Source organism: Mustelus asterias, chromosome 4 (genome assembly GCF_964213995.1).
Source record: "Mustelus asterias chromosome 4, sMusAst1.hap1.1, whole genome shotgun sequence".
In the NCBI taxonomy this organism is placed as follows: Eukaryota; Metazoa; Chordata; class Chondrichthyes; order Carcharhiniformes; family Triakidae; genus Mustelus; species Mustelus asterias.
In genome coordinates, this window is record NC_135804.1 from 82,930,171 (window position 1) to 82,949,157 (window position 18,987).

Here is an 18,987-nt window from a genome sequence, read left to right on the forward strand (position 1 = left end):
GTAAGAATGATTTTAAAAATTTGTTCATTGTATCAGGGCATTTTATATTTTTGGATGTTACAATCTTAACTCTAGATTAAAGGTTTAAAGGTTAAGCAAACCTTCAAAAATGACATAAAGCCTTAAAATACTCCAAGGACCCAAGTCAGATCAACAAAACACAAGTTATTAAATTGTACATTTGCTTAATTGACTACAATGCAATGTGTTATTTAAGGGCTTTAATTAAAAAATATTAAGTGTCATCAGATGTTTGGAAACAATTTTTCTTTATGTTATTATATATTCACTGATACTTGCATTCAAGCCCCACATGTTGATGTCAATACGTGGTTCTCCTTCTTTATTGCCTTTTGGAGAAATCTGATTCAGAAGATGATAGTAAGCCCTTGAATCCTGAAAACAAACAAGATCGATCAGATATAAAGACATTACTCAACAAAAATCGATGCACTGAAGTTGCAACAGTAAGATTTAAAATGATGCCATTTATTAAGTTGTGAAATATGCTACATTATGAAATTGCATACATTGCATCATGTCCTCAGGGCATCACAATCATTGAAGTACCTCAAAGTGTAATCACTGTTTTAATGTAAACAATGCAGAAGCCAATTTGCACACAGCAAGATCCACAAACAGCGATAGGTTTAAATGGCCAGATAACTTGTATTATTGATGCTGCTAAATGCTGGATGAAAGTTTTTTTTTGTTCATTCATGGTATGTTCATTTGGCCAGGATACCCGAGCGACTTCCCTTGCACTTCTTAGGGTGGTGTCATGGGATATTTTAAGTCCACCCTGAGAAGGCAATCAGGACCTCAGTTAAATGTTCCATCCAAAATACCCCCTCAGTACTGCCCTTAAGCATCAGCATGGATTATGTGCTCATGCGTCTGAACAGGGACTTGAACTCTCAACCACGGGGCCAAGGCTGACACCTCTCACTTCAGGACAAACTGGAAATATCAGATTATTATGGTGTAAGGGAGAACAACACATTAAAAATTGGAAGCTGTGCTGCCTTGAGGTCAGTAAAATAATGCTGGTTGTGACTCATTATATGATGTTTGGGCAGTGAATGGGTGAGGTGGGATCCTGAAATTAGATGGACTTTTGGATGTGAAGAGTGATTGGAGGCGATCATATACAATACATACTGGTGGCGACTTTGTTACTGAGGTCCATATTATCACAGGAAGTAAATGATCACAAATCCATGAAAATGGTTAAAGCAATGAATTGCAACCAGGACCACTTTTACTGGTCACAAGGTTGCACTTGCTTTCTTTTAAAATCAAAACTCTGCAATAGGATAACAACTGTAAAAGATTTGACATTTAATTAAATATATCCTTGCTGATAATTCAGATAAATCCGAGGTGTTGCATTTTGGTAAGACGAACCAGGGCAGGACTTACATAGTTAATGGTAAGACCCAGGGGAGTGTTATCAGACAGAGGGACCAAGGGGTGCAGGTACATAGTTCCTTGAAAGTGGCGTCACAGGTAGACAGGGTGGTGAAGACAGCATTTGGCACACTTGCCTTCACGGAGTGCAAGAGTTGGGACATTATGTTACAACTGTACAATACATTGGTACGGCTACATTTGCAGTACTGCGTACAATTCTGGCCACCCTGCTACAGGAAGGATGTTATTAAACTGGAAAGCGTACAAAAATGATTTACAAGGATGTCACTAGGATTGGAAGGTTTGAATTATAAGGAGAGGCTGGACAGCCTTGGACCTTTTTCCCTGTAGCGTCGGAGGATAAGGGTTGACCTTGCAGATGTTTATAAAATCATGAGGGGCAGAGATAAGGTGAATAGCCAAGATCTTTTCCCCAGGGTAGGGATGCCCAAAACTAGAGGGCATAGGTTTAATGTGAAAGGGGAAAGATTTAAAAGGGATCTGAAGGGCAACTTTTCACACAGAGTGTTGTATATATGCAATGAGCTGCCAGAGGAAGTGGTAGAGGCACATACAATTACAAAATTTAAAATACATTTGGACAGGTACGTAGATGGGAAAGGTTGAGAGAGATATGGACCAAACGTAGGCAAATGAGACTAGTTCAGTTTAGGAAATCTGGTTGGCATGGGTGGGTTGGGCCAATGGACCTGTTTCCATGCTGTATATCTCTTTGGCTATTTATATGATAATCATAAAAGTTTAGGTATAATGGTTATTAATGCATCATTAATGGTCATTAATATCATCAAGAAAAAATTCAATAATGGCTGACACAATCAGACATTTGGGGCAACAAATCGATTTCAAAGTGTAGGTCGCAGGCCCTGTGATGGGAGTGCAAGACAGGGAGAAGAAATTGCAGAGGTTTTTGATGGAACATAACTGTTTCTGGTAACCAAAAGATATAGATTTAAGATAATTGGCAAAAGGACTAGTGGGGGAAATAAGATTTTTTTTAAAAACACAGTAATTTATCAGTTATCTTAAATCATTGTCCTCTGGTTACTGGTCCCCCTGCCAGGGGAAACACAGTTTCTTCCCATTTACCCTATCAAAGCCATTCATTGTTGATCAGTGGTTATGATGAAATAGTTCAGATTATGTGTACATGGTAGCACAGATGTTCTTAAGAAATACTGCTATGAGAGAGAATAGTAAAACTAAACACTGGGACTTGGTACTGTCTTAATGATGTACATTGAGAATAACATCTAATCTGCAAAGTGTCTGTGCATTTTATCAAAGTGTCTAAGGACCATTCTCACCCATGCAGAAGGAGTTCCTGTGTGCAGCAACATTGCAACTTTGTCCACAAAGAAATAAGTTTATCATGTATAAACTTTATCATGTACACAATGATCACCTCCTATTGCTCTTTGTTTGCATCTGCAATTCATAGAACATAGAACATAGAAAGCCACAGCACAAACAGGCCCTTCGGCCCACAAGTTGCGCCGATCACATCCCCACCTCTAGGCCTATCTATAGCCCTCAATCCCATTAAATCCCATGTACTCATCCAGAAGTCTCTTAAAAGACCCCAACGAGTTTGCCTCCACCACCACCGACGTCAGCCGATTCCACTCACCCACCACCCTCTGAGTGAAAAACTTACCCCTGACATCCCCCCTGTACCTACCCCCCAGCACCTTAAACCTGTGTCCTCTCGTAGCAACCATTTCAGCCCTTGGAAATAGCCTCTGAGAGTCCACCCTATCCAGACCCCTCAACATCTTGTAAACCTCTATCAGGTCACCTCTCATCCTTCGTCTCTCCAGGGAGAAGAGACCAAGCTCCCTCAACCTATCCTCATAAGGCATGCCCCCCAATCCAGGCAACATCCTTGTAAATCTCCTCTGCACCCTTTCAATGGCTTCAACATCTTTCCTGTAATGAGGTGACCAGAACTGCGCGCAGTACTCCAAGTGGGGTCTAACCAGGGTCCTATAAAGCTGCAGCATTATCTCCCGACTCCTAAACTCAATCCCTCGATTAATGAAGGCTAGTACGCCATACGCCTTCTTGACCGCATCCTCCACCTGCGAGGCCGATTTAAGAGTCCTATGGACCCGGACCCCAAGGTCCTTCTGATCCTCTACACTGCTAAGAATGGTACCCTTCATTTTATACTGCTGCTCCATCCCATTGGATCTGCCAAAATGGATCACTACACACTTATCCGGGTTGAAGTCCATCTGCCACTTCTCCGCCCAGTCTTGCATTCTATCTATGTCTCGCTGCAACTTCTGACATCCCTCCAAACTATCCACAACACCACCTACCTTGGTGTCGTCAGCAAACTTACCAACCCATCCCTCCACTTCCTCATCCAGGTCATTCGTGAACCATTCCCTCTGTTTGGTTCCCCCCAAAAATAAACATTCCATTAAAAAACTCAAATCTCATTTCAGGGTCTTCCCCCACCCCATTCGCAACCCAAACATTATTAAATGAGTCACAAGCCAACATAATTTTACTGACCTCAAGACAGCAGAGCTTCCCTTTTAAATCTAATCAAATTACTCTGCAAGTATGACAACTGCGAAAGGTTTGACAATTAATCAAAGATATCCCTGCTGATATTTGTACAATAGCCATGGAATTGAGATATAATAGTTACTAATATACCGCCACATCAGCAAGAAAAATGAGCTTTTCTATTGTAAAAGCTACATTCCAAATAATTATTTCAGCTAAATTTAGAGTACTAATCCTCAGATTAGCACCTGCCTTTTGCACAAAAATATGACGTTTTAATGTTTGGAATTTGTGGTGATCCCAATCTGCACACAATTCAACACAGAATGGAATAATTTTCCACTTGTCATTCTGCAGGTGTCAGTACCTTGATATCAGAGTGGAGGTTGTTGATTTTCTGGCAGCCTGCATTCTCCAAATGGTAATTAGCCCATCTTAACAGCAGCTCTTCTGGAGACAACTTCATCAGATCCTCCAGACTCTCTCCATCACGAAGCAAAGCAACCAGCGCTAAGAAAGCAGATTCCAATTAACCAAGAGATTCATTTCCCAACAGTATTAATTCACTGGTTTCATTTGGGTGCTAAATATTGACATATAAACTCAATGCCACAATGAAAGATTTTTTCTTTTTCAACATCTGAGAACATCAGGATTTCTAACAATGTCCTCTCTAATTTTTGTTTACTGCGCCTCACCTGTTTGTGATAGTATAAGGTCTCGTTATGATTGCTGTGCGGCCACGTATACTCACATTTTAAAGGGAACATTAGTTGTGTACAGCCTGTGTGCTACATTGGGATTGCTGCATGGTGGCACAACGATGCAGTTTAGCAGAAACTTTGATTGCTAGACAAAAAAAGAAAAAGACCAAGGTCCATCCCCTTTGCTTTTAACCTGCCTGATCAGTAGTCACAGGACACAAAAATAATGCAGTTGTTAACTGATCATATCAACCTATCTCTATCAATTAGCCCACAAAACAACTCAGGCACAAGGCAAGGAAATTTTCAGTGGTGGAACATTTGTGGAAAGCAACTTGGCAGAATGGATTACATGTCCAATGATGAACCTGCCCAATTTCAATAATGAATGCAAATTTACTGCGGATGCTGGAATCTGAAACAAAAACACTAAATGCTTGAAAACCTCAAAGATTTTCCAGCATCTTTTGTTTTTGTTGCTGCCTAATTTCAATCCCATTCATCTTGAAAGGGCAATGTGTGCCATCTGCTGGGTCACCAACCAGATGGTCATGTTGACAATTACTTCCAATATGACTACACACTATAATTCATATCCTATTGTTCCTCATCATTTATTACTGCACCTCTAGGCTTTAGTCACCTAGAGTAAGGGTGATTAACATTTTCTAAACAGTAAATGCCTTGTCACAGCACCTCTTCCATCTAAAATGTTTCAAATTGTGGTTGTTTGAGCTGATTTTGGAAAAACTAGATTATAGATTTCTGTCCTTGGTTTATCCACTGGCACGTTATTTCTCTTGCTGAACACCAGTCGGAAATGCTCTCAGCAATGCTATCGTGGTTATCCTGTGGGCTACTGGCATTTGTTTTTTGCACTTAGGACAGAGAAGCTCAATATTTGCAGGGATTGTTTCACATAAAAATTGCCATTTTAACCTGAGCAATGCATTTTTAGTCAATTATTTGGCACTCTTAAATTTCAAATGAGCATATCATTCAAGATGTAATCTAGCACCTTGTCCAAACAACGCCCCATATCGAAAGGCAGAAGGTAGCTGTGACAAAAATGGATTAGCAGCAAGAACAATTTGATTCATTGTTCAAAACTGCATGAGCTGCATAGATCAGATTTAATAATGATTTCAGACTCAATTTGGGCAAAATTGAAAAATCATTACAGCAATAATATGGCCTCATACTTTCTCTAACCTCGTTCAGCTCTATAATCCTACTATATATCTGCACTACTCTAATTCTGGCCTCTTGTGCATTGCTGACTTTAATATCTCCAACATCAGCACTCATGTTTTCAGTTGCCTAGTCCCAAAGCTCTAAATTTCCTTCTACTTTTCTTTTGGACATCTGTGCTAATGTGGCTCAGTCACAAATACTTGGATAATGCCTTGCATTCTGCTACTACATAAAAGTTGCACACTCTTGTTGCAAACATGCTTGTTTTGAGCCGGCAGCTGACGTTCCAGGTGTTTGCTGCAGTAATTCTCATTTGCGCCTTTATAAAAAAGCTAATACTTTAAATCAAAATAAAGGATCACACACCCCAAGGAAAGTTTGAGTCAAGTTTCAAAAAGCTGAATTCAATGCGGTGGCACAAATTATTTAGAGTTGAGGTTTTCTACTAAAAACAAATTATGCCACTGTTATCAATTGCTAACAGGAGAGTGACTGTTATACCTGCTTTATGATGACATTTGATTGGCTGTAATGCAATGTGAGAAGCACCAGATTGAGCTACATGTCCAAGAAACATTAAACCTGTTCAAATCAGGCAGCCAATCACCATTAAAATGAAAATTAATGGTGTAGTTATTTTGTTCTGTTAGCACTATAGCTCCTCTCGTTTCGAACACATGCACCTCTTAAACCAAGTGACTATTGCCTCATCTACATTGACTCTTGAACATGGGAGACCAAATTGAGTCAGTGTTGGAGCCCCTGCTCACATACCAAATACAATTCTAACCGACTCCGAGCTATGGTGGATGAAATACAGAATTCTCAAATGATTTGTTGTTCATTTTAACTCGTTTATTTGTTTGGTTTCACACTCAAGTCTTGCAATAATCAGTTTGTTTCATGTATGATGACTAAACCTCATCCTTTGCTTCTCATTTCCCCAGAACTGGATGGCATTGGAGATAATGATTTTTAGAAAATACAAACATCGTCTTCACATTGGAGACTGCTCGGTTAAGATATCTCAAGTTCCTATTTGGAGATTATGTAGGAGACAAGATGTATCACGTTGAAGCTTAAGCTGACATCTGCTGTTAGACTGCTAACTAAAACCAACTGTCCCTGTAAATAAATAATTGGTTTTTACCTTCGTTTTTACTGAGTTCGATGTCAGCAAACAGCCCAATCTTGATGATCTGCCACAGAAGTCCCAAAACCAAATGGGGCTTTCCTTCTCTCAAGTCTTGTGCACCAATGTTGACAACATGACAACCAATGGCAGAGGCAGAGTTCAGAGCAAGATTCAGATTTTCCTATGTAAATGAAAACATACATACAACTATATCAAGGTGTATATTAAATTCAGAACGCAGTTTAGTCTTTAACTGTTCTGAAGTTAGACATGTCTCAGAGGTGTACACCCATGCATTATAGTATGATGGTGGGACACAGTTTGTGCTCACAATCTCCAAGGCCATTCTGACTCAATTCCAGTTTCATTGTTATGGATAAGGGATATGTGGGGGACAGATCCCAGTTTTTGAAACCTCCAAGAGCCTGAACAGAACCACAGGGCTTGGTGAAGGCTGAGACTATCCTCGATATCATAGTTGGTGAATGATCTGGTGGACTGCACTTTGATCTGAAGGTGAAAACAATCTATGCCCTTCACTGATAATTCACATGCTTGAGTGCGCCCACAAACAAAATGACCCAAAATGTTATTACACAGCACAACAGTATGGGCTTCTTCAAATTGTTACCCAATGCTTTACCTTTGCAGTGTGAGATATGGATCCAGGAACCTTGCCTGCCCTGCAGTAATCTGCTCTAAATATTTGTACATAGGGGGCATAGAATTCAAGCTCTTGGACCATTTCACACACCACTGAAGACACCAAACAGAATTGGTGATAGTATCAATTTTTCTTCATGTCTTCCTTCCATGGATCTAGTAGCTAAAGTGAAATTTATTTTTTAGTCACAAGTAGGTTTACATTAACACCGCAATGAGGTTACTGTGAAAATCCCCTAGTCGCCACACTCTGGTGCTTGTTCGGCTACACTAAGGGAGAATTTAGCATGGCCAATTCATCTAACCTGCACATCTTTGGACTGGGGGCGGAAACCGGAGCACCCGGAGGAAACCCACGCAAACACAGGGAGAATGTGCAAATTCCACACAGACAGTGACCCAAGCCCAGGAATCGAACCCAGGTCCCTGGCACTGTGGTAGCAGTGCTAACCACTGTGCCACCGTGCCACTAGAGAATAAACCTTGGATAAAGTTCAGGATTTAGCAAGGTTTTCCTATATCTTCCAGCTTCAAGAAGGTAATTTGGGGCACTCAGTTGAAATGGAATGAAAGCAATATAAATGTGTTTTCCTGAGCCTTATGCAATTCTGAAATCTTATTTGAAGTCACGTTCTGCCCTGCGCATTCCTAACCAAATTAAAATCCAGCCAAAATCACAAGGCACTGAAAAATATTTCTTGGGAGTGGTATTTTCTATACCAGTGCACTCTTGATGAAGCTGGACTGTAATAAAACTTTTTGTACATCACTCTCTCTGATAGGTTGAGCAGCAGCAACAACTTGCACTCACATAGCATCTTTAGCATGGGGAGATTTTCCACCCTAATTTTCAGCGGCGGGAATGGATGAGGGGGCGGAGAATCAAAGTGGAGTCCCAAAACTGCTTTTACGCCAGTGGGATTTCTCTGCTCGATTATCCCTGTCTTCCTGCCAATGACATAACGGGATTCCCGTCGAGCAATGATGGGAACTCCATCTAAATACATTAACAGGGGCAGCACAGTGCCTGTGTGGAGTTTGCGTGGGTTTCCTCCGGGTGCTCCGGTTTCCCCCCTCAGTCCAAAGATGTGCAGGTTAGGTTAATTGGCCATGTTAAATTGCCCCTTAGTGTCAGGGGGATTAGTAGGGTAAATACAAGGATAGGGCCTGGGTGAGATTGTTGTCAGTGCAGGCTCGATGGGCCGAATGGCCTCCTTCGGCACTGTAGGGATTCTATGAGCAAAAGCCAAAATCTTGCTGCTGTTAATGCCGGCAGGATCTTAGAGTCCTGCTGACGGCACATCCCCAGCATGGGTTTCCTGGCAGCAAAGGGTGCATTCAACAGGAAATCCCATTGACAATGGCAGGACCATAAAATCCCGCTGCCAGTGAGCGGCATACCACCTCCCAGCAGTGCCAAACATGCCACAAAGAGGGAGAAAAATGCCACCCAGACATCTAGCAGGCCTCTCTGCTGTATCATACCCCTAATGTAGGGAATTTCCCCCTCCCTGCCCCTGAACCTTTGCCAGCATGGTGTCACAATTTTAACAAATGTTTTAAAAATACAGAAGGCAGCCGACAGGGCTGCCCTCTACTTTCCCTACTCAAGTTAAAATTTTGAAAAGAATTCATAAAATTCCGCCCGTAGTAAAATGTCACCAAGTGCGCGACAAGAATGTAACCAGATAAAACTCAGCATTCAGCCAAAGCAAGCAATATTAGGAGGGTTGGCTAAAAGTATACTCTAAAAGCATTTGGGCCTTTTGTTCTATGAACAGTGGAATAGAATACAGAAGGAAGGAATTTTGGCTAACCTTTTATACAACACTGGTTAGGCCCCACCCAAGGAACTAATGTGTTCCATCTGGACACCACACTTTAGGACGGATGTCAAGGTCTTGGCAAGGATGCAGATCAGATTTACTGGAATAATACCAATGAAAAGGGATGTCAGTTATATGGAGTTACAGGAAAGGCTGGGATCGTTCTCCTTAAGCAGAGAAGGTTAAGAGACAATTTTATAGAGGTGTTCAATCGAAAATTCGGGGTGGCACAGTGGATAGCACTGCTGCCTCATAGCGCCAGGGACCCTGGTTCAATTCCAGCCTTGGGTAACTGTCTGTGAGGAGTTCTCCTTGTGTCTGCATGGGTTTCCTCCAGGTGCTCTGGTTTCCTCCCATAATCCTAAGATCACAGAGGAGAACGAAGAGTGCCCTCAATCAGGCAAGGCTTTGTCTGCAACAATGTGGACAAAGCTCTAACTGATCAGTGAGAGAATTCCCCGACGTTGGCATTTCCCAGGTAATTCTGTTCTCTACCTCCCTCCCAAAAATGAGTAAATCAGCTTCTATTTGTAAATGGAAGCTGAACAAACTAGGAAGAATCAATTTTTCTAGTAAAGAACAAATTTGTTTCAAGAATGCTACTTTTATCGCTACAAACACAGCAGAGATTATTTTAACATTTTCAATCTTTTACCTGAATAGTGAATGCTGTGAGTTTTTTCTTGTTGATAGTTCTTTCATCAATTGTATCAGGCACAGAGAGGTTGATCATCTTGCTGGAATTGAAGCAGAGACACATTTTTATTGGTTGATCAAACTGCCCAACGGCTGGTGTGGAATCTTCCCAAAAACGTTCATAAAAATCTGGAAACGGTCGTGCTCCACACTAGTCTTTTGGCACTGCAATCTTTCCACACACTGTCAGATTTGCAGGGGGTGGGGGGGCTGTTTCCCAGTGAACTGGGAGAGCTCCTGCCATATTCCTCCCATGGACATCGGTTCCCCCTCCCCCATCATCATTGGGGGCATGTTCGCCCACCTAACCCCCCACGCCAATACAGGTCGCTGGCATCGGGGCATCAGGACCCTCCCAATGAGATCCCCAAGTCCTCTGGCAGACCCTTAATGCCCTCTGAAGTGTCATAGCAATTCACTCAGTTCTGAAGAGAAGTCACTACTAACAGGCATCACTATCACCCTCACAAGGCAATTGACAGCAAAGTGTAATTCTGAGGGAAATCAAATTTTTATGAAATGAAATTTCACCCTAGATCAGATTGAAAGTCTGCGTTCAATTTTCAAAGATTATGATCACAATTCTGCAGCAGCTTAGGCAACTATCTGAACATGAGGTTACCAACAATCAGAACCAAGGTGCTCAAATTACAATTGCCAATGCTGATTGTCATACTTGAACAAATCTGAGCTGCTCTCTAACTTTGTAGCCTAGTGAAATAGTTGATAAAGTGTATTTTACTTTGCAAGCTCGTCAACACACTAGATAAACAAGCTGCGACAGGTTCTAATGTTGCAATATTTAACTGATACCTACTTTTGGTCAGATTTTGCATGTTTGAACTAGAATGAAATTTGCCACAATCTTGCCAGTGAGCATGAACCAATGGATCATAAAATGACACAGCACAGAATGTTTCACTTTCTCTGGTATTTTCAGCAAATTGTTCCATTAACTGCCAGCTAGACAAATTTTCATCCGAAGTACATACATGAATATTAGCTTTTGTGCCTTAATTTTACCAAATCTTATGTATCACTTAACTCTCAAATAGTGTTCTTGAATTGGCCTTAGCTGATCCGTACCCCAGATCAATTGTTTGATGGTACGCAGGAGATCGAGTGAGGGGACTTTTCAAAGTACACTGCAAGACTTGCCCTGGTGTGGCAGGGAGTAGGGATCCTGTTGAAAAGGAGTAGTAGTTTGGGATTTTATTTATAAGGTTGCATATCTGCTGAGACTCTGGCATAATGTTTAAATATGCATGGGGGTGTTCTGGTTTTGTTAACTAGTTAATTGGGCAAGTATCTTTTTTGTAGTTCAGTGTATTAGTTGCCTAAGTAATGTTTAGTGTCATAAGCAAATACTGTGAATGTGAATGCAGTATTTTGGAATCTAAAATAAGAACAGAGGGTCCTAGAAAAACTCAGCAGGTCTGCCAGCATCTATTAGGAGAAAAACAGAGTTAATGTTTGAGTCCATCAGAACCGAAGGGGAACTGTTTAGTTGATGAGTATTTTAGTTTTTTGGTTACAGTAAGAATCTTACATCTTGAAACTATGTTGTGCGATTATTTCTCAGTCACTGGGAAATTCATATCTCTTTTTAAAAGTTATCAGTCTCTACAGAAAGCGTAATGTAACTTAGTGAAACTTCCTCTCAAAGTTGGAGCACGTGGGAGATAAAGAGTTAGCACTGCCAAAGTGAAACCCAAAAAGGTTTCCTCACGTGGAAAACTCAAGCCACAGAATGATACCAGAACTTGAAGGGTTAAATTCTGAGGACAGGTTGCTTAAACCATGCCTATGTTCCCTTGAGTTTAGAAGTCTGAAGGGTAATCTAACTGAGGGGTTTAAAATTCTAAAAGGCATTTGATAGATTCTCTGTTTCTGACCTATTGCCTCTAATGGAGGCATCCAGAACACGAGAAAACAAACAATCAAAATCAGAAGCGGTCATCTTTTGAAGTGAAACCAGGAAACTTTTTTTTTACAAAAGGATTAGTGAAAATCTGGAACTACCACCTTCCGCCCACGCCAAAGAAAAATATTATATATGCTAGAAATCAACTGAAGCTTGATATTTTTTATTAGGTAAAGGTATAAAGGGATATGGAGGTAATTGAAATTGAGATGCAGATCAACAAGACCTACTAAAATGGTTGGAACAAGCTTGTTGAGTTGAATGTGATAAGACTGTAGAAACGAGATTATGCTGGTGAAAAATCAGTGTCAACAATTTTAAGTAACTGATAAATTTAAGATAACTGGTAAAAGAGCCAAAAGGGAAACTGAGTAAATACTTTTTAATGCAGTGAGTTATCATCATCTGGAATGCACTGTTTGTTAAATTGGGTTTCCTCCGGGGTGTTCCTGTTTTCTGTCACAGTCCAAAGATGTGCAGGTTAGGTTGATTGGCTATACTAAATTGCCCCTGAAGTGTCTAAAGATGTTTAGGTTAGGAGGATTAACGGGGTAAATTCATGGAGTTACGGAAATAGAGCCTGGGTAAGATGCTCTATGGAGAGATGGTGTAGATTCAATAGTAATTTTTGAAAGGGAATTTGGTATGCAAGTCAAAAACGTTCATAACTTTGAGAAAGATGCAAAGATGTGGCGCTCGTTGGATAATCCTCTCAAAGAGCTGGCACAGGCACAATGGTCAGGTGAGCTCTCTGCCATCTGATTCTAAAAACAGACTTTGGGAATTTGTTGTTAGGAAGCATTTAGGGTGGCACGGTGGCATAGTGGTTAGCACTTCTGCCTCACAGCACCAGGTTGGGTCACTGTCTGTGTGGAGTTTGCACATTCTCCCCATGTCTGCGTGGGTTTCCTCCCACAGTCTAAAGATGAGAGGGTTAGGTGGATTGGCCATTCTAAACTGCGCCTTAGTATGAGGAGCTCTAGCTAGGGTAAATGTATGAGGTTGTGGGGATAGGGCTCTGTTGGGATTGTCGTCAGTGTAAGCTCGATGGGCCAAATGGCCTCCTTCTGTAAGGATTCTATCTATCTACACTTGAGGCTCAGTGGTAATTCTTTTTTAAATCAGCAAGCTGCAGTGGAAACAGAGCGCAGTTGGACCATGACTTCACCAAATGGTATGTTAAACTACAAAGTAAACTCAACCTGCAAAGTAAAGCTTCCTTTCCAATAAGCTAAAAAGAAATTCAAAGCTTTACTATTGTGGAAGACAAAAAAAAACTGGCGCTAGCGATGGTTGATGAAGAATAAAGGCTGCTCCTCAAAGCAAAGTTGGTGATGGATTATCACATTGCCTGGGTGACAATGAAAAGCTAGCTTTGGGATTAATTTATTTTGCATATGTTATAATGAACAAAACATCCCTCAAAACCAAACATTAATTGTAGATTAAACATTTTACACTCATCAATTCCCTTAATCTTCTGACACTAATTACAACATTGGAGATTCAATAGAAGAAATTCTATCCATTTGATTATCCAAACCAGAGAAGTTATCTTAGAATTCCTACAGTGCAGAAGGAGGCCATTCAGCCCATCAAGTCTACATCGACTCTCCGACAGAGCATTTTACCCAGGTTCTATCTCCATAATCCCATGAATTACTCTGTTAATCCTCCTAACCTAAACATCTTTAGACACTAAAGGGCAATTTAGTATGGCCAATCAACCCGAACCTACACATCTTGGGACTGTGGAAGAAAACAGGAACACCTGGAGAAAACCCATGCAGACACAGGGAGAACATGCAAACTCCAAACAGACAGCCATCCAAGGCCAGAATTGAACGTGGGTCCCTGAGCTGTGAGGCAGCAATGCTAACCAATGTGCCTCCATGCTGCCCTTTGTTCTTGTATCATAAATTAAGCATAGGGTTGTGTTAAAATATATATAATAATATAATAAATATTTATAAATTTTATATATATATATACATATTTATATATTTGAGTAGGATCATAACCCTTCTCAACATCAATTGAGAGGAATATTAAGGGTTGAATGAGCAATTGGCTGATGGAGAAAAATGCCAGTGCTGACTTGATGGCACATCCAATTGCAATTTGAAGAACTCAGCATACTTTTAAATGGGGACAATTAAGAATTCAAATAAAGGTGACAAAAATGAGGTGGAGAAATATTAATGTGCATGGAAAAATAGCCTCGAATTCTTACACGCTTGTGTGTTATTAAACAAAACCTAAAAAAAAATCAATAGTTGCTAGAGGTACACTGGGTAACTCTTGAGGAAATAAAGTCTAAACACATTAACTGTATTTAATAGTGCACTCATAGAAGTAATGAGACTCACCAGAGTACAATGCCATTATCAACAGCTCTAAACAAAGCATCTGTATTGGGGTCCATAGGCAGCATGCTGTTACAATCAGGATCACTCTCCAAAGCTTTATTTATCCAGTTCACAAACGCATATTTTTCTTCCTCTAATCATGTAAAAAGAATCAGTTCACAGACAATCATGTTTCATAATTCCATATATAAGCACAAAACTCAAATTATTCAAACTAAAGCAGCATAGTTAGCAATTGGATAATAACATTCACTTATCTGATCAGAAAGCTACATATCACAGCTACACAAAAATATTTTGGATTTCTCAGCAAAAAAATGGATTTGTTAAAATGCGTAACCTAGAAGTGCTTCCTTTTTTACTTTCACCAGGTAAGGGTAGAGAAAGATTGTGGAGGAGCTGGATCTTTGTATTCACTAAGATGAGAGATGTTAGGCAAGGACTTGGAAACATTTGATGCCCAGACACAGCATCAATTATTCCCTAATTTACAATGGAACCAAATACACAAGGCTGATTGGGACCCCCTGCTCACACATGTGTCCCACTGCCAGCAGCTGCCTCCATTACCTGAGCAAGGCTACAAATTGGGAAGGTTGCTCCTATGGGCTGTAGCATTAGAAAATGAGTGACCGTTTGTTCAGCCTGATCTGGATTCAATTTCATGTAGCAGAATTTTCCTGGTTGGCTTGCAATTTCACTATCAGTCTCAATTCTGGGTTGGTTAACCTGGAAGAGGATATGGCAGGAAATTGATCATGATCTTCCTGAAGCCAGTCAATTAAGCAGCTGCCTTGAGGAGACCCATCCAATTAAGGATGGCAGCCGTACCAATAAGAGGGCTCACAGTAATGTCAGGTGGCAGTCCTACCAGGAGAGGTGGGTGGTGTTGAGGCAGGCAGGAGACCATGAGGGCACCTCAAAATAGAATTGGTTCTCTACAGCATTGAGAAAAATTACAAATCATACATGGCCAGAGCTCTCAAGCCATCAGTATGGGATGGCTTGAAGCCAAAGCTGTGATTCAAGCGAGTTCATGCTGGGTGTGTAAGAGGAGGTGCCGAAGGTCCTTACACCTGTCGCCAGCAGTCTATCTCCAGATAAATGCCAGGCTTCAATCTCAGTGAGAAGCATTGAAAACACCCCAGCAGCACCATCACCTTTCCCTCAATTAGCCTATTATAATAATCAATCTAATTGGCTACCCACTACTACTGGACAGACAGCTTTTACTACATTGACCCACCTCCAGTGAGAGCACTCGGGCAGCTGGAATGCATCAGTTACCCAAATTTTTTCTCACATCACGTTTGTTTCTTTTGCAAATCACTTTAAATCTGTGATCTTTTGTTCTTGATCCTTTTAGGAGCGGGAACAATTTCTCCCTATTTACTCTGCGCAGCTCCCTCATGATTTTGAACATCTCCATCAAATCGCCTCTTAGCCTTATTGTCTCCAAGGAGACAACCTCTCCAATCTATCCTCGCAGTTGAATTTTCATCTCTGGAATAATTCTTGTAAACCAAGAGAATTAGATATTTTCTTTATAAAAAGGAAGACTGTGCAGTATTATGAGAAGGTGGAGGTGTGGGCACAAAATGATTTGCTCAGACAACAGATACAGACACGTTGGACCCAAATAGACCCTTTCTGCACTAAATGGGAGCCTGAAGGTGAATTCAAATGGAACAAAATCAGAAATGGAAATGTAAGCTGGAAGGTTACTGAATGAGTCTGGACCGCAGAGAAAATAAAAGTTAGAAAATAAAAATCACGCTTCAATGCGTGAAGTATAGCAAATAAAGCAGATGAACTGAGGACGCAGATAGAAACATGGCAGTATAATATCATAGTTATTAAAAAACATGGCTTAAGGGGGGACAGGAATGGAAACTCGGGTGAAAACAGGTGGGCCAGGGAGTGATACGAGTGTGCTGGGCTGGTATTTAAATATGGCGCCAGGACCTTCGAACCCATCAATTGAGGGGCAGACAGCCATCAGCTGACAGCCTGGCAGGAGAATTGGAATCGCCTATGCATAATTAATGAGGTTTCAAACACTGAACCTGGCGCAGGATCCCACTATTCTGGTTGGTGGAACAGGTGCTGCCAGAGCCGCCCACCAACTGCAGACTTAAAACGGGCGTTCCTCCCCGAGATATGAAGACCAGGTAATTGGTAGGGGAGGAGCGGCTAAGGAACTCCTGGCAGAGTCATGAAGGGAGCCTCGATGGCAGAACGTTACCAATCACAAGGGTGCTTCTGATGGAGGCTGGTATCCACCCCACCTTCCCACCTGAGAGTTAGAATTTCAAATTTTCTTTATTTCCCCCCCCCCCGGGAACTCAATACTACAGAAAGCTGAGAGTATAAAAAGTGCGAGGGTGAAATCAAAAAGAAATTAGAAAAACAAAGATAGGGCATGAAAGAATATTGGCAACCCAAATCAAGGAAAACCCAAAAGATGTTTTATCAATAAAATGAATGGAAGGGGAAAACTAAGGAAAGAATAGGGCTCAAAAACCAAATAATAACCCATGTGTGGAGGTGGAGGGTGTGGGAATGGTTCTTAATGAATACTTTGCACTTGCCTTCGGAAAAGAGGGAGGAATATGCAGACACTGATGCTGAGGAAGAATAGTGTGAAATACTGGAAGTGATAAATATGGGGAGAGGAGGTATAAGGGGATTAGTATCCTTGAAAGCAGATAAATCACAAGGGCTGGATGAAGTGTACACCAGGCTTTTAAAAGAAAGGCTTTACAAGGAGGAAATAGCGGATGATCTGAGCAATCCTCACTGCATGCAGACGTGGTGCTGGAGGGTTGAAGAACTGCTAACGTTGGACTAAATAATTATAGGCCAGTCAGTCTAACCTCAGTAGTGAATAAACTATTGGAATGAATTCTGAGAGATAGGATAAACTGTCATTTCAAGGTATGGGGTAATCAAAAACAGTCAATATAGATTTGTTGTGGGAAGATTGTGTCTGACTTGATGAGGATAGTGCCGTTGATGTGGTCTACGTGGGTTTTAGCAAGGCTTTTTGACAAGGTCCCACATGGCAGACTGGTTAAAAAAATAAAAGCTCATGAGATCAGGAGAATATTACTGGATACGAAATTAGTTCAATTAGTAGAAAACAGAGGGTAATGGTTGACTGGCGGTTTTGTGACCAGAAAGCAGTTTACAGTGGGATTCTGCAGGGGTCAGTTTTAGGCCCCGATTTTTGTGGTCTATTAATGATAGAGATGTAAATGTAGGGGGAAAATGATCAAGACATTTGCAAACAATTTAAAAAAAAACTGACTCTGTGATTGATAGTGAGGATAGCTGAAGATTGCAAGTTATCAATGGACTGGGGTCGGGGGGAATAAAAGTAGCAACTGGGATTCAACCTGAAGGAGAAGTGAACGATAATTCATTTGAGAAGGTCAAACAAAGTAAAGGAATACACAATAAGTGGGAAGACCCAGAGGTGTAGAGGAACTAGAAGCACATGTCCACAGATCCCTGAGGTAGCAGGACAGGTTGATAAGGTGGTTAAGAAGGTGCATCAAATCTTTCCATTTATGAGCAGAGGCAGAGAATACAAGAGTAGGGAGGTTGTACGGGAACCATATAAACACTAGTTAAGCCACAACTTGAATAAAGCATGGATTATGGTCAACTAGTTACAGAAAGGATATAATTACACTAGAGACAATACAGAGGAGATTTAAGAGGATGTTGCCAGAACTGAAAAATTGCAGCCATGAGGAAAGAGTGAATAGGTTTGGACTGTTTTCCTTGGAACAGAGGAGACCAAAGGATGATTTGATTGAGGTGTACAAGGGAGCTTGGATAGAGTGGATTGGAAGGACCTATTTACCTTAGCAGAGAGATCAGTAACAAATTTCACAAAGCATAATAGAGGTCTAGAACTCACTGCCTGGAAGGGTAGGAGAGGCCAACACTTTAAACTCATTTTAAAATGTCTGGATATCCACCTAATGTGCCGTAACCTGCAGGGCTACAGATCAAGTGCTGGAAAATAAGATTACGCTGCATGGCTCATTTTTTGGCTGACCTGGACACAACAGGCAAGAGTGGTTTCCTTTTGTGTCTTTTCAAAACTTTCTAAATATCTGAAAAGGAGAAATGTGGGGGAATGTGAAGAAAGGACAGGCGAGTAGCAGTATGCAAATTGCTCCTTAGGAGAGAGAGCACAGTGGGCTGAAAGCTTGCTTTTGTGGTGTAACAATTCTATGATTCTGTGAACGTATCTTTCCTCCTCCAAAACATAGGAACAAGTCATAATTTAAGATTTCAATATAAATTGGCTTGAATGCAAAAAGTTTTAAAATAAAGAAACCCCTTCCGGGTAAGGTGATATTTAAATGTTACGAGGAGAAATTTGAGGCACTGACAACCATAATGGGTAAATCACTGGGAGCTGGGGATGTATGCACAGTCAATTGGAGTAAGAAGTTTCGCAACACCAGGTTGAAGTCCAACAGGTTTACTTGGTAGCACAAGCCAC

General features: G+C 41.0%; 1 protein-coding gene across 4 annotated transcripts in view; it reads right to left on the reverse strand.

The window, feature by feature from the left end:
- The window catches only part of LOC144492815 (plastin-3-like), a 130,107-nt gene that overhangs the window by 17,737 nt on the left and 93,383 nt on the right, over positions 1–18,987 (reverse strand). For all 4 annotated transcript variants that reach the window (XM_078211287.1, XM_078211288.1, XM_078211290.1 and 1 more), the window contains 5 exons: positions 14,466–14,598; positions 10,132–10,213; positions 7,003–7,168; positions 4,322–4,464; positions 301–396 (listed from right to left, as the gene is read on the reverse strand). In XM_078211287.1, coding sequence (XP_078067413.1) covers positions 301–396; positions 4,322–4,464; positions 7,003–7,168; positions 10,132–10,213; positions 14,466–14,598 — 620 coding nt within the window. The remainder of the gene's footprint in view (positions 1–300; positions 397–4,321; positions 4,465–7,002; positions 7,169–10,131; positions 10,214–14,465; positions 14,599–18,987) is intronic.